Source organism: Oryctolagus cuniculus, chromosome 4, assembly GCF_051225735.1.
Source record: "Oryctolagus cuniculus isolate XC-2025 breed Fujian yellow rabbit chromosome 4, ASM5122573v1, whole genome shotgun sequence".
Lineage (NCBI taxonomy): Eukaryota > Metazoa > Chordata > Mammalia > Lagomorpha > Leporidae > Oryctolagus > Oryctolagus cuniculus.
In genome coordinates, this window is record NC_142870.1 from 131595627 (window position 1) to 131620818 (window position 25192).

Consider the following 25192-nt stretch of genomic DNA (forward strand, 5'->3'; position numbering starts at 1 on the left):
ATTCAGTGACTGCATTTACCTAACTTTCAAAGCAAAACACCTTCTAAAAGCCAGTGCTATGGTGTAGCAGGTTAAACAGCCACCTGCAGGGCCGGCATCCCATATGGGCACTGGTTTGAGTCCCAGCTATTCCACTTCTGATCCAGCTCCCTGTTAATGTGCCTGGAAAGCAGTGGAAAATGGCAAAAGTGCTTGGGCCTCTGCTCCCACATGGAAGACCTGGATGAAGCTCCTGGATCCTGGCTTCAGCCTGGCCCAGCTCCAGCCATTGCAGCCATTTGGGGAGTGAACCAGTGGAAGGAAGATCTCTCTCTCTCTCTCTCTCTCTCTCTCTCTCCCTCCCTCTCATTCTTTCTCTGTAACTCTGCCTTTCAAATAAAATAAGTAAATCAAATAAATATTTTTTAAAAAGGATTCTAGCTTTAGTTCTTAGTTACCAAAGACTGTATAAAGTCAGAAATTATACACCATAATAGTGCAATAAACCTTATAATCAACAGAATAAGCTTATATTTACTTTATTGACAGCAAGAAAATAATTAAATGTCAAAAATACTACTTCCTTTTGGCTGAAAAAATCTCTAATTATTACAGTTTAGTTTTGGATAAAATTTCTAACAGTTTAAATTCAAACTACATGAACAACTCTGAGGACTGAGAAATCTATTGCACTTGACTTCAAGCTCCAAATTATTTTCCTGATTTAAAGAAAATTACGAGTATAGACTTGCAACTAATACACAATAGTACTATCATTAATAAAGTGCTCTACATTTCTCAAACTCCTTTTTATTATTCCTTTATTTCTTTTACTAAGTTTATTAGGGAGATCTCATTTCTTCCATGTAATGTAAAGGAGCAGAGACAAAAGTCAGGTACAACAGGAGGCAAGGCAGCCTTTTTCATACTGAACATATAAATCATCTAAGATCAAGCTATGGTAAGTACATAAAATAAAATCCCATGTCTATTCTATGAGATACATAGAAGATTCTATATGGCATTCAGTTTGGAGGTAATCTAGTAAAAATAACTTCAAGGCTTATTCTATGCAGGCCTCCATGTTCCTTCGGCCAAGGCCAACTGAAACACAGACTTATATAAACCAAATACATATAGTGGTATATAGTGAGAGAGGTTTTATGATGAACTTTATTTTACTATTTGTGAAATGTCAGTTCAATCCACTTCCAGAAGACAAACTTCATATAAGGACACAGTCAACTTATGAAAAAAGAGAAACCCCAATGTCAACATAGATGGAGGTGTAAGTGTTATACTAATACTGAAAGGGTCAAGGCATAAAATTAAACGTTGAAGTTAGGTTTCAATTCCTGTATTAGATCAAGTAAGATTTCACTACTAAAACATAGTTCCAGATGCCCAACAAATACTTGAAGATTTTGCAAGAAATAGTTTTATCTAATAGCTATTTATGTTGTACTCATTCATTTTCAATCTTACCAAAATTGTGAATCATGAAACAGAAACGGTCTTCCACTTTTATCGGCTGCTAAAAACTTTCACTAAGATTTACAGCATGAATAAGAAAGTAAACCTGCTCCTGTCTTTCTTGCCTTCATCATCTCCTCCTCCCTTTCTTTGTTTTCATCTCCTTATTTTCTAAACCGAGTAATAGTGTAAGCTACCTTAAATATTTTCTGAAACATGACAGAACTTAGAGTATGTAAACAAACAATAAGCAAAAAAATGAAAAAGTACCTTTATATCAAAATTACAATCAAATCTTCTAATTAATACAATAAACGTGCTGGATGAATTGTCTTTTAGTGGTGGAGGCACTATGGGTTCACAGGCATTCTCTGGTTTTGAGTTAATCAAAAAACCCTGAAAAAGAAATGGTAATGATTATTACTTGGTTTCTCTCAATGAATCAATCAACATCTGTGAACATCTATTTGTTTCATGTGTGTTACATTACACTAGATGTATTATCCAGAAACTACAATTGTCACAATCCCAGAGTTTTAAAAATGGTATTTGAGGGACTGGTGCTGTGGAGCAATGGGTTAAAGCCCTGGCCTGAAGTGGCAGCATCTTATATGGGCACCAGTTCTAGTCCCAGCAGCTCCTCTTCCAATCCAGCTCTCTCCTATGGCCTGGGATAGCAGTAGAAGACAGCCCAAGTCCTTGGGCCCCTGCACCTGCATGGAAGACCCAGAAGAAGCTCCTGGCTCCTGGCTTCGGATCAGAGCAGCTCCGGCCATTGTAGCCATCTGGGGAGTGAACCAGCAGATGGAAGACCTCTCTCTGTCTCTACCTCTCTCTGTAACTCTGACTTTCAAATAAATTAAATAAATCTTTGTTAAAAATTATTTAAAAAATAGTATTTGATTTCAAAAACATGTAGCTTTAAAAAGTAAGTCCCATCTTTCTTAGTATAAAAAATGTTGAAAACACTTATACAAGTCAATTACTCCAATGACAACCATTGTTAACATGCTGGTATATTTTTCCAACAATGTTTAACATTTCTATGCCCAAAAAAAACTCATTAAAATTTAACATTTAACTTTTTTTTATCAAACAATAAAAATGCAAATAAATATATTTTAGCCTGAGAATATAAAGGTGTGCATAAGAAGATGTTTACTGCTATTTTTTTTTATTTGACAGGCAGAGGTACACAGTGAGAGAGAGAGACAGAGAGAAAAGTCTTCCTTCCATTGGTTACCCCCCAAATGGTCGTTACAGTCGGCGCTGTGCCATTCTGAAGCCAGGAGCCAGGTGTTTCCTCCTGGTCTTCCTTGCGGGTGCAGGGCCCAAGCAGCTGGGCCATCCTCCATTGCCCTCCCGGGCCACAGCAGAGAGCTGGAGTAGAAGAGCAGCAACCGGGACTAGAACCTGGCGCCCATATGGGATGCCAGCACCGTAGGTGGAGGATTAACGAAGAGAACCATGGCGCCAGCCCCGCTATGCAGTTTTTAATAACAAAAACTAGAAATCATGCAAATTGATAAGACAGCTATGTAAAATTAGAGTACATTCATATAACAGAAAGATAATATAACTATTTTTAAAATGAGGTATAACAATGCACACTAAATTGAAAAGATATCTGCAAGATAATTATGAGTTTAAAAAGCAAAAAGCAAATTGAAACACAGAAACACAGGATGGCTTGACATCAGAAAACGTGCTAAAATGTTGTATCAACAGAATAAAATTTTTGAAAACCAAATCACTATCTCAATGGATGTGAAAACACATATGGGGCTGGCACTGTGGCTTAGCGGGTAAAGCCCCTGCCTGCAATGCCAACCTCCCATATGGGTGCCAGTTCGAGTCTCGGCTGCTCCTCTTCCAATCCAGCTCTCTGCTATGGCCTGGGAAAGCAGTAGAAGATGGCCCAACTCCTTGGGCCCACTCTCGTGGGAGACCCAGAAGAAGCTCCTGGCTCTTGGCTTTGGATCAGTGCAGCTCCAGCTGTTGTGGCCAATTTAGGAGTGAATCAGAGAATAGAAGACTTCTTTTTCTCTCTCTCTGCTTCTCCTTCTCTCTGTGTAACTCTTTCAAATAAATAAATCTTTAAAAAAATAAAAATAAACACATATAAAGATGATCTAATTCATTTGCAATAAGAAATAAGCTGGGGCTGGCACTGTGGTGTAACAGGTAACACTGCCACCTGCAGTGCCAGCATCCCAAATGGGTGCTGCTTCGAGTCCTAGCTGCTCTCCTTCCAATCCAGCTCCCCGCTAATGGGCAAGGGAAGACAGCAGAAGATGGCCCAAATACTTGGCCCCTGCCACCTACATGGGAGACCCAGATGGAGTTCTAGTCTCCTGGCTTCAGCCTAGCCCAGCCCCAGTCATTGCAGTCATTTGAGAAGCAAAACAGTAGGTGGAAGATCTCTCTCTCTTTCTCTCTCTTTCTCTCTCTCTGCCTCTCTGTAACTCTGCCTTTCAATTAAATAAATAATCTTTTTAAAAACAGAAAAAAGAAGAAGAAATATACTATTACACAATGACTTAACAGTATTTCAATATAGTACTTGAATTTGTCACACCAACTGTCTACAGAATTTGACAATTCCTCCCGACTTAAATTATATTGCTTGTGATAGGGAAAGGTCTTACACAAGTTTTGGGGGAAAAATACATCACTCCTTCATTTACTCATACAGTAGTTCCTCTTCTTGATTCCATAAAGCATTGGTTTTTTGCTTTTCAGGGAAAGGAAACTGGTCATCCTTCAACAATGAATATTTGCTTATTTCTTATTAAATTTACACACTGCTTTCTGTTCTAGCCTTTCTGTCCACACTAACTTTGGCTTTAATGCCAAGTCACACACTGCAGTAAATCTTTTTCAACATGCTTATAACAGCAATGAATCTCAAGCCATATAAATACCAAGAAAGCATGTAACTCAATCAAAGTGAAGACAAGATTAACTATGGCCAAATTTCCCATGTCTAGGTGATGATAACTTCATCATGAATGCCACCTGTTTGAAAGTAATTGAAATACACAGCCCAATTTCAGAAATGCTAACCTGTAGGGTAATACAGTACATCTTAGAATCAATGAAACATGGTGTGTACAGAAGCCAAAATGAGGACCTCTGGGAGAACTAGAAAAGCATTTTTGTTTTTTAGTCATTTCTATATTGCTGAACCTATTAAAAATGCATTATTTTTAAACTTAAGAAAATTTATTAAAATCAGATACACTTAAGCTAAAAATCCTAAAAATAATCTTTTTTGCTTTAATGGAAAACTGATAGAACCCTTAAAAAAAAAGCAGTTCCTAAAGTATTAAATATTATCTTGTGGATTAAGCTAAAAAGAACAACTTACTAAAATAATTCACTCAACTCCTACTCTTCCATCAAACATGAGTCATTAAATACCAAATAGCATAATGAAACTTGCCAATTAATTGTGCAGAATTCTCTGTCCCTAAAATAAGAGTGGCCAAGAAGGTGCTGCCTTAACCCAGATCCACATGCTCAGTGTTATCTAGCTGGCCAATTCCTTTCATTAAAAGGATGCTTACTTTGTATTCAAGCGTTTCTTATGCCTACTTTCTGACAGGGGCACTCTGTGCTACTATACAGCAGGCCTAAGAAAACTACCAAATCCTAGGAGAGTCAAAAGCTGAATGTTTGCAGTGGGTGCTGAGGAACAGAAGGTTAAGCCATCACTTGGAATCAGAGTGGCAGCTCAAGTCCTGGGTACTTGTCTTCCAATCCAATTTCCTGCTAACGTATCCTGGGAAGCAGCAGATAATGATTTAAATGCTGTGTGCTTGAAATCCCTACTACCTATGTGGGAAACCCAGATGGAGTTCTGGGCTCCTGGCTTTGGCCTGTTATACGCATTTAGAAAGTGAAGCAAAGGACAGATCTCTCTCCGTTCTCCTTTCTGCTCACTCTCTCCTCTCCCTCTCTCCCTCCTCCCATCTTTCTCTTCCTCTATCTCTCTCCCTATGTGTCCCTCTTTCAAATGAACACATAAATATTTTGTTAAAAATAATAATCTGGATGCCCACTCTTCTTTGTTATTGTAATCCCCTGATGATTAAACAGGGATGGATGCTGAAAAATACAGGGCATGTATACTGACATCTCAATATCATCAAACATAAAATTAAATATTTAATACAACAGGCTTATGATATATAAACATATCACTCGTCTTTACAAAGTTTTCAGAACTGTAATATCCAGAAAGCAAAGTGCACAAAATCTAATTTTCAACTTGATATGTTTTTGCCACCTGAACACACTTGTTTCAGAAAACAGGACAGCACTCCTGAAGCCTCCCTCATCCCCACTGCCAGTCAGTGCTCTAATCCCATTCCCAATGGCATCACATGGGCTTCTAACAGCTTAAAACTATTTTTGCCTAAACAAAAGCAAAAACAGTACATTCATATCAGAAGTATAACATTTGACATAAACAGAATCATACAGTATACTAAGAGTTCTTTCACACTTTTTCTCTCAGTACGTGTTTGTGAAATTTATTCATACTGTTGAGATAAACTTTGTAGGTCTTTCATTTTTGTTTCTACCTAGTATTCCATTGTGTGAATATATAACTTTTTCTACTATTGATGAGCATTTGAGTATTTTATAATTTTGGCTATTATAAATGGTATTATTAGAAACATTCTAGGACAAGTGTTTTTGTGAACACAAGTACGCATGAACTAAATATATACACAGATATACCATCATAGGCTATCAAGCTAGATCACAGAGTATCAAATTTTAATAAATATTGCCAAGCAGTTTTCCAAAGTGGATTGGACCATCAATTTTTAATTGAAATAGTCACATCACCTAAACTAAAAAATCATAATAAGTGTAATATTTCTTGAATGCTTCAGAAAATATTTGAACTGTATAATATTTCAAGGTAAATGTCATAGAAACAATTACTTTTGCTGATAACTTTGATTATTAGATCATAAAGAGGCAAATAATTTAATATGGTGCTGTTTTTTAAAAGAGATTTTCCTTTCATTCAGCTACTACTGAATGGCAAACTATACACTGAGAAAAATTCATAAGAATATAGTAATATTATTTAAAAAGCTGGAAGCAAGGCAGCAGAGAATGTTTTGGTAAGAGTGTAAAAGTGCCAGGTGCGAAGGCAGGGGGAAATCTGGTGAGTTATCTTGTTAAGAAAACCTGAAGACAGCCAGCGCCATGGCACACTAGGCTAATCCTCCGCCTTGCAGCGCCAGCACACGGGGTTCTAGTCCCGGTCGGGGCGCTGGATTCTGTCCCGGTTGCCCCTCTTCCAGGCCAGCTCTCTGCTATGGCCAGGGAGTGCAGTGGAGGATGGCCCAAGTGCTTGGGCCCTGCACCCCATGGGAGACCAGGAGAAGTACCTGGCTCCTGCCATCGGATCAGCGCGGTGCGCCGGCCGCAGTGCACCGGCCGTGGCGGCCATTGGAGGGTGAACCAATGGCAAAGGAAGACCTTTCTCTCTGTCTCTCTCTCTCACTGTCCACTCTGCCTGTCCAAAAAAAAAAAAAAAAAAGAAAACCTGAGGTTATGAGTTGATGATTAATAACTGTAGTAATAGCAAACAGTTAATAAAACTCACATTTGCCAAGCCATGGCCCTCAACACTGTGTCAGGCACTTATGCCCTTTAAATATACAAAACTTAGTTCATTTTAGGAATAACACTATTAGGTAACTACCATTACCATCATCTCCATTTTATAGATGAGGAAAGTTCATGTCAAAAAGGTTAGGATAAACAGGCCCACAGGTAAACAAAGCAGCCATGCAATCCCAGACGGTTGACTTCAGAGCCTATGTTCTCAAGAACTACACAGTATGACCTCATCAAGCTCAAAAATGGGAAGCAGGAAGAGAAATAGACATTTACAAAAATAAATGAACCAATATGTCCAAAAGGCAACTGAGGTTGATTCCAAAATTTGATACAAACCCTTCAAATATTGATGTCAAAGGAGACTCTCTGTCATAACTTTTACACTCAAACATAGACCAAAGAGAGTTAAAACAGCCACAGTATCTTAGCTTTCCTAATGTGAGACAGATTAACTTGTTTATATAAACAAATTCCTAAAATGTTAAAAATATATCAGGGCCAGTGTCTGCGATGCTGGAATCCCATACGAGTGCTGACTCAAGTCATGGCTGCTCTACTTCCAACCAAGCTCCCTGCTAATGCACCTGGGAAAGCAGTGAAAGATGGTCCAAAGACTTGGGCCCCTACAACATATTTGGGAGACCCAGATGAAGCTCTTAGCTCCTGGCTTTGGCTTGGTCCAGTCCTGGCCATTGCAGCCATCTGTGGAGTAAACCAGCAGATGGAAGATCTCTCTGTATTTCCCCCTCTCTCTCTAACTCCCTCTCTTTTCAAATAAATAAATAAATTCTTCTACTGCCTTTCATTTTAGAGTGAATTGCTCCGTTCTCTTGTAGTTGTATTGAATGTTTGTAGTTTGCTTTACTTTTTGGGCCTGCAAGTTCCTTTAACACTATCCTCTAACTAAACACATGGGTTTCATTTCATGAGGATACTATTTAAGTAGCAGGATGGATAGGAAGAAATCCCTGTCTAAGGAATTTATATCAATTAGGAACTTGCAAACCCAAAAAGTAAAGCAAACCACAATTAAAAAAAAAATTCAGTCTTCTTCTCTAATTCTTTATTTATTAGAACATTCTTCCAAAAGCTATCAGTAACTTTCACAGACAGGTCACATTTGATTCCTTTTCCACAAACAGTTGAAGATCAGTCTTGGTTTGTTCATTAAAATATACTTTAATCAATGTTGATACAAAATTAAATTCTGTTAACACTATCCTCAAAAGACAAGGGTCTCATTTCATGAGGATACTATTTAAGTAGCAGGATGGATAGGAAGAAATCCCTGCCTAAGAAATTTTTATCAGCTAGGAACTTGCAGGCTTACCTTATAACATTGCTATTAGGTTAACCTGAAGCATTAACTGCATTTTAATTACATATTTTACTGAAACAACCAATTGTATATTTTCTTAATTCCAAGCCAGGTACTGCTAAAGAGTTGTGATATAAAGATTACAACCTTAAGAAAATGACATTCTGGGATGGGCTTTGTGGCACAGCAGATTATGATGCCTTGGGGCACCCACATCCCATATCAGAGTACCCATTTAAGTCCTGTCTACTCCAATTCCAATCCAGCTCCTGCTAATGTACCTGAGAAGACAGCAGATGATAACACAAGTGCTTGGGCCCCTGCCACCCATGTGGGAGACTTGGATGGAGTTCCTGGCTCCTGGCTTTCACCTGGCCAAGCTCAGACTGTTATGACCATTTGGGCATGAATCAGGGACGGATGATCTCTCTCACTCTCACTCTCTCTGATGCTCTACCTTTCATATAAGCAAATACTTTGTAAAAACAAACAAACAAACAAACAAAAAAGAATGACAAAGGGCCAGTGCCATGGCACTCTAAGTTAATTCTCCACCTGCAGCACTGACATCCCATATGGGCACCGGTTCTAGTCCAGGTTGCTCCTCTTCCAGTCCAGCTCTCTGATGTGGCCTGAGAAAGCAGTGGGAGGATGGAGGATGATCAGTTTAGCAGAAGTTTAATTCTGAGAATATGAAGTCTTGGCAAGGATGTGGCAAAGCAGCAACACTTGAGTTCAATTTTATTTAATGAGGAAGGGAAGAAAATAAGGTTACAACACCAAACTCAAAGACGTCTGTAATGTCCAGTTGAGATTTTCAGTGGTGAACTCCCTGTGAATGTCTAATTCTGGACAGCAACCAAACCATTATCACGTCTCTTGTAAGATATTTAAACTTATAAGAACATAATAATGTCATATATTTCCCTTCTGATCTGACCACAGCCACTTCTAGGTTAGTTTTTAAAGAATCACAGAAAAAGGAAGTCATGCACCAACCACAGCTACCATTCAAAAAGAACACACTTAGGATACCTTGAAAACATCATCTCAGGTAGAATTTGGTCCATATTGTGAAAGTCTTGCACAAAGAATGACCAGTTTATTTATTCCCTATGTGAACTGAGATTAAGAAAGACCCTAAGCATAGTTAAGGTGATTGGATTTCTATAAAATGAGATAGGGAGTGTAGACATAAAGCATCCAGAGAAGTGTCAACTTAGGATATTAACATATTTTTATTCCATCTCCCATGATTTCAAAGGATGTGAATTCTATTTTTGCTTCTTTTTATGCATTTATTTTTATTAATATAAAAAGAACAGATTTCATGTACTTCATGGATACAATTCTAACAATATACTGATACTTCTTTCTCCATGTCTTTAATTTTTGCAATAACATATTTTTAATTTAAGTCACAGGCTTATTGCTCCACTAAATCAAGAGTTCAACAAATAAAAATCAGAAAGACTATTGTTCAGCAAGAATACAGACAAGTATTCCTGTGGTGCCAACATTCCAAATGGGTGCCGGTTTGTGTCCTGGCTGCTCCTCTTCCAATTCATTTTTTTTTTTTTTGACAGGCAGAGTGGACAGTGAGAGAAAGACAGAGAGAAAGGTCTTCCTTTGCCGTTGGTTCACTCTCCAATGGCCGCCGCGGCTGGTGCACCACACTAATCCGAAGCCAGGAGCCAGGTGCTTGCTTCTCCTGGTCTCCCAAGCGGGTACAGGGCCCAAGCATTGGGCCATCCTCCACTGCACTCCCAGGCCACAGTAGAGAGCTGGACAGAAAGAGGAGCGACTGGGACAGAATCCGGTGCCCCGACCGGGACTAGAACCCAGTGTGCTGGTGCCACAGGCGGAGGATTAGCCTATTGAGCCGTGGCGCCGGCCTTCAATTCAGTTTTCTGCTTATGGCCTGGGAAAGCAGTGGAAGATGGCCTAAGGGGTTGGGCTCCTGCACCTGCCCCTGGCTTCCAATTGGCCCAACTCTGGATGTTGTGGACATATGTGGAGTAAATGAGCAGATGGAAGACCTTTCTCTCTGTCTCTCCCTCTCTCTGTAATTCTATCTTTCAAATAAATAAAATCTTTAAAAAAAAAAAACAAACCAGTAATCAAATCCCTAGATGTCCATTTCACTCACATTAAAGTGAAAAAATATATGATATTTGTCTTTCTAGGTCAAGCATAATGGTCTCCAGTTGTACCCATTATGTTGCAAAATGCAAGACTTCTTTCATTTTTATGTTTGTATACATACCACATTTTCTTTATCCAGTTATCAGTTGATGGACATCTAGGTTGATTCCCTAACATAGCTATTGTGAAATGAGTGGCATCAACAGAGGAGGACAGATAACTCATTTGCTGATTTCATTTTCTTTGGGTATATTGCCAGGAGAGGGATGGCTGCGTCATATGGTAGATCTATTTTCAGATTTCTGAAGCATCTCCATTCTGTCTTCCACAATGGTTATACCAGTTCACATGCCCACCTTGCCTCCACAGCCTCATCAGCACTTGTTATTTTTTAATTTTTGCATGACAGCCATTCTAATTGGGGTGAGATGATACCTCCCTGTGGTTTTTATTTGCATTTTCCTGATAGCTAGTGATCCTGAGCATCCTTTCATGTGTCTGCTGGCCATTCACGTTTCAAAGGGTACAAATTCTTGAGATAAGAAATTGGTGCAAAGATAATTTAGATCAAGAGTTTTCTAATAGGACTTCTAATATAAACAAAATTGTTTAACTCCAAAGCACAAATTTTATATTTAACTCTGAATAGGGAAGTGTAACTGGTATATATAGGTGAGGAAGGAGTAAAAGAAGGATTTTCCTTTTTATTATATATGCATCTTCTCTTTATATATTTTTTACAAGGAGAAACAGTCATATAATGTTGAAATTTTAAAAAACATTTTTAAATCTTTTTTCCCCGAAGAAACCTTTTAATTAAAGAATACAAACTTATACATTTCATAAGTACAACTTTAGGAATACAGTGATTCTTCCCACCATTCCTGCTCTCCCACCCACACTCCCACCCCTTTGCTCCTCCCTCTCCCATTCCCAGTCCCATTCTCCAATAAGATCCATTTTCTTTTCTTTTTTTTTTTAGAATTATTTTATTTATTTGAAAAACAGAGTTACAGAGAGAGGTAGAGCCTCTCAGAGAGAGAGAGAGAAAGGTCTTTCATTCTGCTGGTTCACTCCTCAAATGACCGCAATGGCCAGAGCTAAGCTGTGGAGCTAGGAGCCAGGAGCTTCTTCTGGGTCTCCCATGTGGGTGCAGGGGCCCAAGGACTTGGGCCATCTTCTACTGCTTTCCCAGGCCATAGCAGAGAGCTGCATCAGAAGAGGAGCAGCCGGGACTCAAACTGTGCCCATACGGGATGCTGGCACTGCAGGCTGGGGCTTGAACCCACTGCACCACAGTGCCGGCCCCAAGATTCATTTTCAATTAACTTCAGATGAAGAAGACTAATCCTCTATTAAGTAAAAAGTTCAACAATTTGCACACAAAAAAATCATCATGTATATCTATATCTATTTAGATATAAATATAGATATAGATAGACAGATAGAGATATATCTTTGAGAACAAGTTTTACTGTTAACTCTCATAATACAACTCATTGAGGACAGAGGCCCTGCAAGGGAAGTTAGTGCACAGTGACTCCTGTTGTTAATTTAACAATTAACACTCTTTTGTATGATGTTAGTGACCACCCGAGGCTCTTTACATGAGCTGTCTAGGCTATGGAAGCCTTTTGAATCCACAAACTCCGTTAGAATTTAGACAAGGCCATAAGCAAAGTGGAAGTTCTCTCCTCCCTTCAGAGAAAAGTACATCCTTGTTTGATGACCACTTCTTTCATTTGTAGTCTTACCCACAGATGTCCTTTATGTAGGACATTTTTTGCCACAGTGTCTTGGTTTTCCAAGCCTGAAATGCACTCATGGGCTTTTCAGCCAGACCAGAATGTTTCAAGGGCTGATTCCAAGGTCAGAGTGCTACTTAAAGCGACTGTCATTCTATGAGTCTGTGTGCAGACTGCTTCCTATGTTGCAGCATTCACTCTTGTTTAATTTTTTTATTGTTACCAGATACTTAATCATATTTATATGATCACTTTAACAATTAATCATATCTAAGGGACTGGTGTTGTGGCGCAGTTGGCTAGGCCGCCACTTGTGACACCTGCATCCTAGTTCAGAGCATCAGTTTGAGCCCTGACTGCTCTGCTTCTGACTCAGTTCCCTGCTAATGCATCTTGGAAAGCAGCGGATGATGGCCCAAGTGCTTGGGTCCCTGTTACCAATGTAGGAGACCTAAAAGAAGGTCCATGCTCCTGGCTTTGGCCTTGTCTAGGCATAGCTACTGAAGTCATCTGGAGAGTAAACCAGCAGATAAAGGATCTCTCTCTCTCTCTCTCTCTTTTTCTCTCCTCCCCCTCCCTCCGTCCACCTCTCCCCTCCATCCATCTCTCCCCTCTCTGTCTCTTTCACTCTTTCAAACAAGTAAATATAGAAATCCTTTTTAAAAAACTAAAAGCATGTTAATGTCCCTCCCAGAGATGCTTGCCATCAGAGTTGAAATTATCAGGTTTATTGTACTTCCACAAGGAATTTTAAGAAAGTTAGAACAAACTGAAAACATTCTGTGGTACAAAGATAAACATTTCATGTATTTCAACTATTATAATACAAAAACCTCATATCACCTTGGAATGGAGAAAGATTTTCCGACTATAACTTCAGATAAAAAGGAAAAGATAGCAACTTTTAACTAGAGAAAAATTCTTCTGTAATTTTCAACAAAATTTAAAGATAAAAAACAACCTGGGAAAATGATCTGAAGCATACACTGAAAAAATAAGTTCATAATTCCAATATATGAAGAACTTTTACAAATTAGTAAAACAGACATCTTAACTTTTAAATTGGCAAACAACATCAATAGTCAATCCTCATCCTCATTCTCTCATTATGAGTTTGAACATTAAGATATTCAACCTCTGAACTCTGTAATTAACACACAATTATTCTTAGGTGTTTAAATTTTAACTGAAAAGTGATCCCTGTTAAATATAAGAGTGGGAATAAGAGAGGGAGGAGATGTACAACTTGGGACATGTTCAATCAGACTTGCCCCAAATGGTGGCGTTAGAAACGTGCCAGGGGATTCCAATACAATCCCATCAAGGTGGCATGTACCAATGCCATCTCACTAATCCAAGTGATCAATTTCAGTTCACAACTGATCACACTGATAGGTCTAAGAGTCAAAAGGATCACACAAACAAGACTAGTGTCTGCTAATACTAACTGATAGAATCAAAAAGGGAGAGAACAATCCAACATGGGAAGCGGGATACACAGCAGACTCATAGAATGGCAGATGGCCTAAATAGCACTCTGGCCTCAGAATCAGCCCTTACGGCATTCAGATCTGGCTGAAGAGCCCATGAGAGTATTTTAGGCATGGAAAGCCAAGACACTCTGGGGAAAAAAAAAAAAAAAAAAGACCTAAATGAAAGATCTCTGCGAGTGAGATCCCAGTGGAAAGAATGGGGCCATCAAAGAAGGAGGTACCTTTCTCTGAAGGGAGGAGAGAACTTCCACTTTGACTATGACCCTGTCAGAATAAAATCGAAGTCAGCGAATTCAACAGGCTTCCATAGCCTTGGCAACTCATGACTAGAGCCTAGGGAGATTACTGATGCCATAAACAAGAGTGTCAAATTGTTAAGTCAACAACAGAAGTCACTGTGTACTTACTTCTCATGTGGGATCTGTCCTTAATGTGTTGTCCAATGTGAAGTAATGCTATAACTAGTACTGAAACAGTATTTTTACACTTTGTGTTTCTGTGTGGGTGCAAACTGATGAAATCTTTACTTAATATATACTGAATCGATCTTCTGTATATAAAGATAATTGAAAAAGAATCTTGATGTGAATGGAATGGGAGAGGGAGTGGGAGATGGGAGGCGTGCGAGTGGGAGGGAAATTATGGGGAAGGGGAGCCAATGTAATCCATAAACTGTACTTTGGAAATTTATATTAACTAAAGAAAAAAAAGATATTCATGGAAAAAAAAGATATTCAACCTCATTAGACATTTTTTCTATCAAATTAGTACAAGCTTAATAATATCTAGCATTGGGGCTGGTGCTATGGCGTAGTGGGTAAAGCTGCCGACGGCACTGGTTTGTGTCCTGGCTGCTCCACTTCCGATCCACCTTGCTGGTATGGCCTGGGAAAGCAGTGGAAGATGGCCCAAGTCCTTGAGCCCCTGCACCCGCATGGGAAACCTAGAAGAAGCTCCTGGCTTCTAGCTTCGCATCTGCCCATCTCTGGCCATTGCAGACAACTGGGGAGTCAACAAGCGGATGGAAGATCTCTCTCTCTCTCTCTCTCTCTCTGCCATTCTTCCTCTCTCTCTGTGTAACTCTGACTTTCAAATAAATAAATAAATCTTTAAAAATAATATCTAACATTAGAAAGAATATGGGAGAAAAACACAGTCTTAGTTGCCACTGATGGAATTCTAAATTGTTCTAAAGTTCCTGGGGGGAAACCTAGAAAAACAACAATATTTTATTTGATACCTTTTTTAAAAAAGATTTATTCATTTAGTTGAAAGGCAGAGTGAAAGAAAAGACAGAAAAAGTTATCTTCTACCCACCAGATCACTCCCCAAATGGCTGTAACACCCAGAGCTGGGCCAACCCAAAGTACTTCATTCTGGTCTCTCTTGTGGGTGGTAGGGGCCCAAGGACTTGGGCCATATTCTGCTACATTCAGGTCAAACAGGGTAATTTTATTCTCATTTTTTCTTAAAATAAAGACACAACAGAAGTTTTACAATTCAGTATGATTAGATGTGATTTATAATTTTAACAATTAAAAAAACAGCAACCAACTAGAACTAGTTCAAACTATAGAATAATCACAGCAAAGAGAAGCTACTTTTCTGATCAAAACACTTGCTGCAGCTAAGCTTCTCAGAAAGCTTCCTGGGTTTTCTAAGGTAAACTTTCAAGAAAGGGCTTGTGGAAAACCTCGGAAAGGTATCCTATAGGAAATATTCATTGCAGTACTGTTTATAATACTGAAAACTGGATAACATGAATACCTATATAAGAGTGTTCAAAATTCACAGTATTCCAGGATACTGCAAACACTATACAGCTATTAAAAATAATAATGTAGATCTTTGCCCGATAAGCATGAAAAGGTAATCTAGATATACAATTAAAAGTCAGGTAGCATGTTTCTCTCAGTATTAACCATAGATTCATTGCATATATAAGCATTCTCATTAACATACAAATACATACACCATCTACAGTTACAGTCACATACACAACACATATCCCAGAAACATTTACCAAAATATTAACAGTGGCAATGTCAGAAAAACGCAATCACAGGTAATTTTTACTTTCTTTTTTATATCTTCTGAATAGTCCGTGCCTTTTAGAAATAACAATGTATGTATGGACTTTAAGATAATAAACTACAAATTTCATTATTTAATAAAGAACAATAAAAATTATCTTATTAAACACCTTGTGACTTTAACATATATTATTATTTTCTTACCTTTAAACCTTCAGCTGGAAGTCTATAACCAAATCTTGCCGGGAGATCATCAAATGTCTGAGATGCATTTTCAAAATTATACTAAATATAAAATTGAAAAGAATCAAGTTAAGACCAATTTACATATAATACTAAAAACAAAAGGTTTCTGAAGATTATATAAATTGACATTTTCATAATTCGGGTTTACTATCAGCTTATAACAATAAATAAATGTGGAATTGCGTATTCATTACAATAGCAAGGAATATATGCAAGGTACAAAATACACAACTGCTTAAATTTGACTCTGATTTCATATATTGTATTTTAGTAACAACAATAATTCTACAGCATTCAACAACTTATAGTTTTTCTGATTTTTTTTCCTGCAGACAACTCCTTGGCAAGGAATTTCCTAGAGAAATTAATTTTCAGCAAGAGGGTTCCATTTTATTTTCTCTAAGTTATAAAGCTCTGATTTATTTTATAAAAATTTACTTTAATTATTTGTAAGAGCTACAGAGAGAGGTAGAAACAGAGAAAGAGGTCTTCCATCCACTGATTCACGCCCCAGATGGCCACAATGGCCAGAGCTGTGCCAATCCAAAGCCAGGAGCCAGGAGCATCTTCCAGGTCTCCCACATGGGTGTAGGGGCTCAAGGACCTGGGCCATCTTTTACTGCCATCCCAGGCCACAGCAGAGAGCTGGATTGGAAGAGGAGCAGCTGGGATTAGAAATGGCACCCATACGGATTGCAAGCACCTCAGGCCAGGGCTTTAACCCACTGCACCACAGCGCCGGCCCCAAAGCTCTGATTTAATTGAGGATAACTGAGGGTATTCACTTTATCAACATTCCCCTTTCCATATAACAGAGTCTTCTGCCAAGATATTTATTAATCCTCTACTAAAACAAAACAAAACGGTTTTCTATGTATTAGAAGATAACAGTTATGATACAATTTTGAGTTTGCTGTATCATTTAATTAGAATAATTAATTAGAATAATTAGAATGTTAATTCTGCTAACAGAGTACGAGAAGCAAGGAAGGTAGACAGAGCTAAGCATAGACAGTAAACAAGCAACTTTGAGACCCAAGTGAAAACTGTGATTTATTAACAGTTTAAAAAGTTGTTCACAACCTATAGGTCATAAATAGAAAAGAAAATGTTTGATTGAAGACAGATTAAAAGGATGAAACAAAGCAAAACTGTTACATAAAACTTATCATAAGAAAAGATAGAAGGATAGAAGGATCAAGCAAACCTTAAATGTCCACAAAACATGGATTATATCAGACATCCAGACTGATAGCTAAGTCAACCCTAAAACAAATATCTTCTGGTGAGTCCCATTCTAAACTCCTATCTCACCTGTCAGACGTATGCAGATAAACACCTTTGCAGTTAACCAGCCAGGCATAAATGCCTTGTATCAGGGCTGGTGCTGTGGCGCAGTGGGCTAAGCTTCTGCCTGCGGCACCAGCATCCCATAAGGGCACCAGTTCGAGACCCAGCTGCTCCTCTTCCAATCCAGCTCTCTGTAATGGCTTGGAAAAACAGAAGGAAAAAGGCCCAAGTCCTTGGGCCTCTGCACCCACGTGGGATCTTTCTTGGCTCCTGGCTTTGGATCAGCCCAGCTCCGGCCATTACAGCTATTTGGGGAGTGAACCAGCAGATGGAAGACTTTCTCTCTCTCTCTCTCTTTCTCTCTCTCTCTCTCTCTCCCCCATTACAGCTATTTGGGGAGTGAACCAGCAGATGGAAGACTTCTCTCTCTCTCTCTCTGCCTCTGCCTCTCTGAAACTTTGTCTTTCAAATAAATTAATTAATTAAAAAGAATCTCTCTCTCTCTGCCTTTCAAATAAATAATAAATGATTAATTAACTTTTTAAAAATGCTTGTATCTCACCAATACAGCAAGCAAGTATTGGATCACTTGGCTCACTCTCAGCTCAGACCCTGGTAATCACACCATCCATAGAGAAAGCTGACACAGCATAGAGAGAAAACGGACAATCAACAGACAACAGAGAATTCGGGTAGTATGGTTCTTGCATCCCACTAAAACCATATCCTGAGTGTCTTAACATACCCATCGTTCACCTTTGTTCTCACCATCTGCTTGCAATTAATTCAATAAACTTTGTGATCCAAGCATCTGAATTTGGGCACTGAATCCATCCACTCTCTTATGTCTGGGTTTATCAGTCCAGCAGTGTACATGGAGGCCATCCAGAACAGAGTACTTAAAAATGTTCATGGAAAAGTAGAATTAAAAGTTAAGTTTATTTTGGTGCAAAAACTTTTTTTTTTTTTTTTTTTTTTTTTACAGGCAGAGTGGACAGTGAGAGAGAGAGACAGAGAGAAAGGTCTTCCTTTGCCGTTGGTTCACCCTCCAATGGTTCACCCTCCAATGGCCGCCGCGGCCGGTGCACTGCGGCCGGCGCACCGCGCTGATCCGATGGCAGGAGCCAGCAGCCAGGTGCTTTTCCTGGTCTCCCATGGGGTGCAGGGCCCAAGCACCTGGGCCATCCTCCACTGCACTCCCTGGCCACAGCAGAGAGCTGGCCTGGAAGAGGGGCAACCGGGACAGAATCCGGCGCCCTGACCGGGACTAGAACCCGGTGTGCCGGCGCCGCTAGGCGGAGGATTAGCCTAGTGAGCTGCGGCGCCGGCCGGTGCAAAAACTTTTGAAATGCATATATACAGCTATTTTCAAAGCATTCACAATAAATGTATATTATGAAAAAGTATGCATAGATTTTAATTTTTTGCACCAAAATGAAATTATCTTTTAATTGCATTTCTCCACAAATATTCTGAAGTATCCTCATATGAATGGTGATTGCTTCAGGGTTGCTGTCTGTTGCAGTCATAATTCCTATTTGAAGAGTGCTTAATAACTTACAAAGTGCTTTTACATCCATTACCACAATTCACATTTAATCTCTTGATTAAATTACCTTAATTGCTTTCATTCACTATAATCAGTTCTGTGTTGAATCTGAGAAAGTCATTTAACTCTTCCCAGGAAAAGACACCACTATAACATAAAAGAATCTGATCTAGATCAAGATAGATGGACTGAGGAAAAATAAAAATGTGAATGTGTGCTTTTTAAGTCAGGAAAATCCGCAAATCTAGGGTTTTTTTAATCATTTCTTATTACTGAAGAGTTTTACTTTTATGCTTAAAATTTGAGAAATAAAATATTGAACTTGAACTACAGTACTTATAACTGTGGGACTTGATGTAAATTTTGTTGCTGAGTGAGACCCATTTTGAAATCACTTTCTCATTCCATACCAGCAAAAGGACTGTCTCACACTGCAATAGTTCCTCCTATGAACAAGACTAACAAATACCTCTTTGGCACTGCAGAAACAAGATGGGGGTAGACAAAGTGTGATGTTCATGACATTAAAGTATGTTCTCTGGCCGGCGCCACAGCTCAATAGGCTAATCCTCCACCTAGCGGCGCTGGCACACCAGGTTCTAGTCTCGGTCAGGGCGCCGGATTCATTCCCGGTTGCCCCTCTTCCAGAAGGCCAGCGCTCTGCTGTGGCCCGGGAAGGCAGTGGAGGATGGCCCAAGTGCTTGGGCCCTGCACCCCATGGGAGACCAGGAGAAGCACCTAGCTCCCGCCTTCAAATCAGCGCGGTGCGCCGGCCGCAGCGCGCCAGCCATGGTGGCCACTGGAGGGTGAACCAATGGCAAAAGGAAGACCTTTCTCTCTGTCTCTCTCTCTCTCTCACTATCCACTCTGCCTGTCAAAAAATAAATAAATAAATAAGTATGTTCTCTGTTAAGATTTTTGAAGTAGAAAATAAAATTATTTCTTTCTAAAATTCCATCCTCAGTTATTATCCCATAAAATTTCAGTTCACTTATTTTGAAAAGGTCTTTTCTTTACCAATACTTGTTCTTTGTAGGAAGCTTAACAGAACGTTTCCTTTAATTTAGAAAGTAACAAATAGCTAACAATTATTGAGCACTCATTATATATTAACATCATGCTGAACACTATATAGGTTTTAATTTTTAATATATATTTGAATTGACATTTAGTAATTGCACTTCTTTATGGGGTAGAGTATATGACATTTGTACACATATACAAGTGTGACTATACGATCAGGATAACTGGCATATCTATCATGGGTATTAATTTACTTAATCCTTAAAAAAACTATAAAGTAGGTCACTATTATTATCATTCTTATTTGATAGACTGATCACAGAAATTCAAAAATAACTTCCTTCTACTAAGTTAAAGAAAACAGGATTCATGAGGCAGGTGCTGTGATGTAGCGAGTAAAACCGCTGCCTGCAGTGTTGGCACCCCATATGGATGCTGGTTTGAGTCCTGGCTGCTCCACTTCTGATCCAGCTCTCTTCTGTGGCCTTCTAAAGCAGTGAAGGATGACCCAAGTTCTTGGGCCCCTGCACCTGTGTGGGAGAGCCAGAGGAAGCTGCTGGCTCATGGCTTCAGATCGGCGCAGCTCCAGCCATTGCAACCATCTGGGGAGTGAACCATCGGATGGAAGACCTCTCTCTCTAGATCTCTCTAGAGATCTAGATCTCTCTCTCTCTGCCTCTCCTCTCTCTGTGTAACTCTTTCAAATAAATAAATAAATCTTTAAAAAAAATAAAAAGATTCAGAGAGAGTCAAGATGGCAGAATGGGGAGGCCATTTACAGCTCTAGTCTAGGAGATGATAATTCAGAAAAGTGGAGAGAGCACAGTCTCAGGAAAGAGTTAGGGAGAAGATGGCAGAGGAAACTCCACATAAATTAGAGGGACACTGTGGACCTATGTGGAGGGTGTGGATGTGCACAACTCAGGACACCAGCAGCCGAGAGCCTCAGAACCAGCTTTAGAGTGAGGTGAGATCAGACAGCAGCAGCCCAAGCCACTGCAGGAAGAGCCTGGCAGGAGGCTGGCTTCGAGTCCAGTGGGAGATAGCATACCTGCCAACCTAGAGGGAGGAAGGAGGGGCACATTTTTCTCCCTCCCCAACAACCCAGCCCTAGAGTCCTGTAACTATGTGAGAGAGGCCATTTTGGACATACACAACAGTGACACCAGCATGTGTTTGTGTATCTACCAACCAGATGAGACAATACGCCTGAGTCTGGCTGGGAGAATTGACAGGGACTGGGAGCTCATGACAGTGGGAGCCTCGTGCACTGGGACTGAAAATAATGTGGCTGAGTGTGAGAGCGCAATGTGTCACTGGGACTTTGGGCAGTCACTGTGGTCAGTTCCACACGCTTGTGGCTCCCTGATTCCCTGGTGAGGGTCATTGCTACAGGATACTTGTTCACACTGAGGGCTGTATGGATCCTTTGTGTGGTTCTTGTGGCAGCACAGATGAAAACTACCCACTGGGGCTACCACCCAGGCATTGGTCTCCTTTTAGGAGAGGAGGAGAGCATGAGACTACACCAACAGAATTGAACAAATCTCCCCTCTGATTTAAAAATATATATATATGAGATTTATCATGCCCAATGTGGGTATCACCTTATACACTCCCCTCACCCTGGAGTACTGAACAGAGTTCCCTGAACACACCCAGCATACTTCTCTGGGTATTCAATGAAAGAGCGGACACTCCACTAAGCCACAGAGGAATAGTTCAAAGATAAAAGTCATCAAAGGCAAAAAAAAAAAAAAAAAACAACAAGTATCACCACAAATGCCTAATAATACACACAGCAATTCAAGAAACAATAATAAAGAAGAAAATATGACGCCTGCAAAAGAACACAGCAGTCCAATACTAGAATGTGGAAATGAAGACTGACAAAATGACAGAAACAATTAAAAAATGATCGCAGGATTACTTAGAAGTAATCAGAAGCAAATTCATGAACTAAAAAATTCATACATGACATGAATGAAAATTGTTCCCATGAAATTGAGATTTTAAAGAGAAATCAAAATGAAATCATGGAAATGAATTTAACAGAATAAAAAATACTGTGGAAAGCCGCAAGAACAGGCTCAGTGAGGCAGAAGAAAGAATATCCAAGTTAGAAGACAAATCTCTAGAAATTTTAAAGTCAGACCAAAAACAAAAAAGAAAGAAAGAAAGAAAGAAACTAGCAAACTAAAAACACTGTCAGAGATTAATTAATGGGATACTATCAAATGACCCAACATATGTGTCTTAAAAGTTGCTGAAAGCATGGAAACACAGAATGGATTACAAGGCCCTTTTAGTGAAATAATTACAGAAAACTTCCCTAATGTGGAGAAAGAAAGGGACATCCAAGTATAGGAAACACATAGAACTCCTAACAGACATGACCAGAGTAGATCTTCACCATGACTCATTGTAGTAAAACTCTCCACAATAAAATATGAATAAAAGATTCTAAAATGTGCATGAGAGAAATGTCAGATTACATTCAGAGGATCTCCAATTAGAATCACAGCTGACTTCTCATCAGAAACCCTTCCTGCTAGGAGAGAATGGTGAAATATATTCCAAGTCTTCAGCAAAACACAAAACAAAAACAAACAAACAAAAACTGTCAACTCAGAATACTACACCCTGAAAAGCTCTCATTTATGAACGAAGGTGAAATAAAGACCTTCCATAATGTGCTATACACAGAAACATGGACATCTCTATGAAATAAACTGAAGCAGAAAATTCCCATAAAAGTACAAAGGAAATTCAAAGTAAATAATAAGGATATTTATGGAAAAATGCTAAGGCCAAGTTGTTATTTACCAAAAGTCAGCTTGAATGTAAATGGCCTCAACTCTCCAGTTAAAAGACACAGACTGGCTGAATAGATTAAAAAACAAAACCCATCTATTTACTGCCTACAAGAAACAACAAAGAAACAGGCAGACTAAATGTGAAAGGAGAGAGAAAGATACTCCATGTAAACAGAAACCAAAAAAGAGACATCCTAATATCAGACAAAACATACTTTAACACAAAAACTGCTAAGACAAAGAAGGGAACTATGTAATGAATACAGAATAAATTCAACAGGAAGAGGTGACTATTATGAATGCATACGCACCTAAGTACAGGGTACCTGGCCATTGAAAAGAAATGTTAAAGGATCTGAAGGGAGACATAGACTCCAACACAATAGTAATGGGGGACTTCAATACTGCACTTTCAGCAATGGACAGATCAACCAGACAGAAAATCAGCAAGGAAACAATGCAGTTAATTGACACTATAGAACAAATGGCCTTAATGGATATCTACAGAACTTTTCATCCTACAGATGCAGAATACACATTCTTCTCACCAGTGAATGGAACTTCTCTATGACAGACTACAAGCTAGGCCATAGAGCAAATCTCAGCAAATTCAAAAAAATTGAAATCATACCATGTATATTCTCTGACCACAATGGAATGAAGCTGGATTTCAACAACACAAGAATCTCTAAAACATATATGAACAAATGGATACTGACCAACATGCTTCTGAATGAACAGTGGGTCATAGAAAAAAATCAAGAGATTTGAAAAAATTTCTGGAAAAGAATGAAGACAGCAATACAACATATTAAAACTTATGGGAGGGGGCTGGCGCTGTGGCGCAATGGGTTAAGCCACCACCTGCAGTGTTGGCATCCCATAAGGGCACCGGTTCGAGTCACGGCTGCTCCACTTCCCATCCAGCTCTCTGCTACAGCCTGGGAAATCAGTAAAAGATGGCCCAATCCTTGGGTTCCTATAGGTGCGTGGGAGACCCAGAAGAAGCTCCTGGCTCCTGACTTCAGATCAGCGCAGCTCCAGCCATTGCGCCATTGCAGCCATTTGTGGAGTGAACCAGCAGATGGTTCGCTCGCTCGCTCTCTCTCTCTCTCTCTCTCTGCCTCTCCTTCTCTCTATATATAACTCTGACTTTCAAAAAAAAAAAATAACTTAGGGGGGACCTGAACAGCTAAAGTATTCTTATACAAAGATACAAAGCTGGAGGCATCACAATACCTTATTTCAAGAAATACTACAAGGCAGTTATAATCAAAATGGCCTGGTACTAGATGGCTAGACCAGTGGAACAGAATAGAAGTGGTACAGGATAGAAGCACCAGAAATCAATCCAAGCATCTACTACCAATTTATATTTGAAAAAGGACCTAAAACCAATCCCTGGAGCAAGGACAGTCTCTTCAACAAATGATTCTGGGAAAACTGGATTTCCACAAGCAGAAGTATGAAGAAAGACCCCTAACTTACACCTTACACAAAAAAAACTTTCAGAATGCATTAAAGACCTAAATCTATGGTCCAATACCATCAAATTATTAGAGAATATTGGGGAAACTTTCTAAGACATTGACACAGGCAAAGAGTTCTTGGAAAACACCCCAGAGGCACAAGCAATCAAAGCCAAAATTCACAAATGGGATCTCATCAAATTGAGAAACTTTTGCACTGCAAAACTCTTAGGAAAGTGAAGAAGCAACTGATAGAATGGGAAAAATTATGTGCAAACAATGCAACTGATAAAGGATTAATAACCAGAATATACAAAGAGACCAAGAAACTCAACAACAACAAAACAACCCAGATAAGAAATGGGCAAAGGATGTTAACAGACATTTTTCAAAAGAGGAAATCCAAATGGCCAACAGACACATGAAAAAAATGTTCAGGATCAGCCAGCGCCATGGCTCACTAGGCTAATCCTCCACCTGTGCTGGCACACCGGGTTCTAGTCCCGGATGGGGAGCTGATTCTGTCCCGGTTGCTCCTCTTCCAGTCCAGCTCTATCCTGTGGCCCGGGAAGGCAGTGGAGGATGGCCCAAGTTTTTGGGCTCTGCACCCACATGGGAGACCAGGAGGAAGCACCTAGCTCCTGGCTTCAGATCGGCACAGTGCCAGCTGTACCAGCCATTAGGGGAGTGAACCAACGGAAGGAAGACCTTTCTCTCTGTCTCTCTCTCTCACTGTCTAACTCTGCCTGTCCAAAAAAAAAAAAAAAAAAAAAAAAAAAAGTTCAGGATCTCAAGCCATCAGGATAATGCAAATCAAAACCACAGTGAGGCTTCACTTCACCCCCATCAAATTGGCTTTCATACAGAAATCAATCAAGAACAAATGCTGGCAAAGATGTGGGGGAAAAGGTACCCTAATCCACTGTTGGTAGGAATGTAAACTGGTAAAGCCACTAGAGAAGAC

General features: G+C 39.5%; 1 protein-coding gene across 20 annotated transcripts in view; it reads right to left on the reverse strand.

Moving 5' to 3' along the window:
• The window catches only part of RNF13 (ring finger protein 13), a 171410-nt gene that overhangs the window by 108057 nt on the left and 38161 nt on the right, over window positions 1-25192 (reverse strand). For 9 of the 20 annotated variants that reach the window (XR_016233253.1, XM_008266322.5, XM_070072673.2 and 6 more), the window contains 2 exons: window positions 16040-16120; window positions 1723-1848 (listed from right to left, as the gene is read on the reverse strand). Coding sequence is in view for 12 of the 20 variants with exons in the window: in XM_008266322.5 (XP_008264544.2) it covers window positions 1723-1848; window positions 16040-16120 (207 nt within the window). In the remaining 8 variants the exon portion in view is untranslated. Of the gene's footprint in view, window positions 1-1722; window positions 1849-8974; window positions 9052-16039; window positions 16121-25192 lie in introns of those variants that run through there. The other 11 variants (XM_070072668.2, XM_089332177.1, XM_070072669.2 and 8 more) reach the window with 3 other exon arrangements.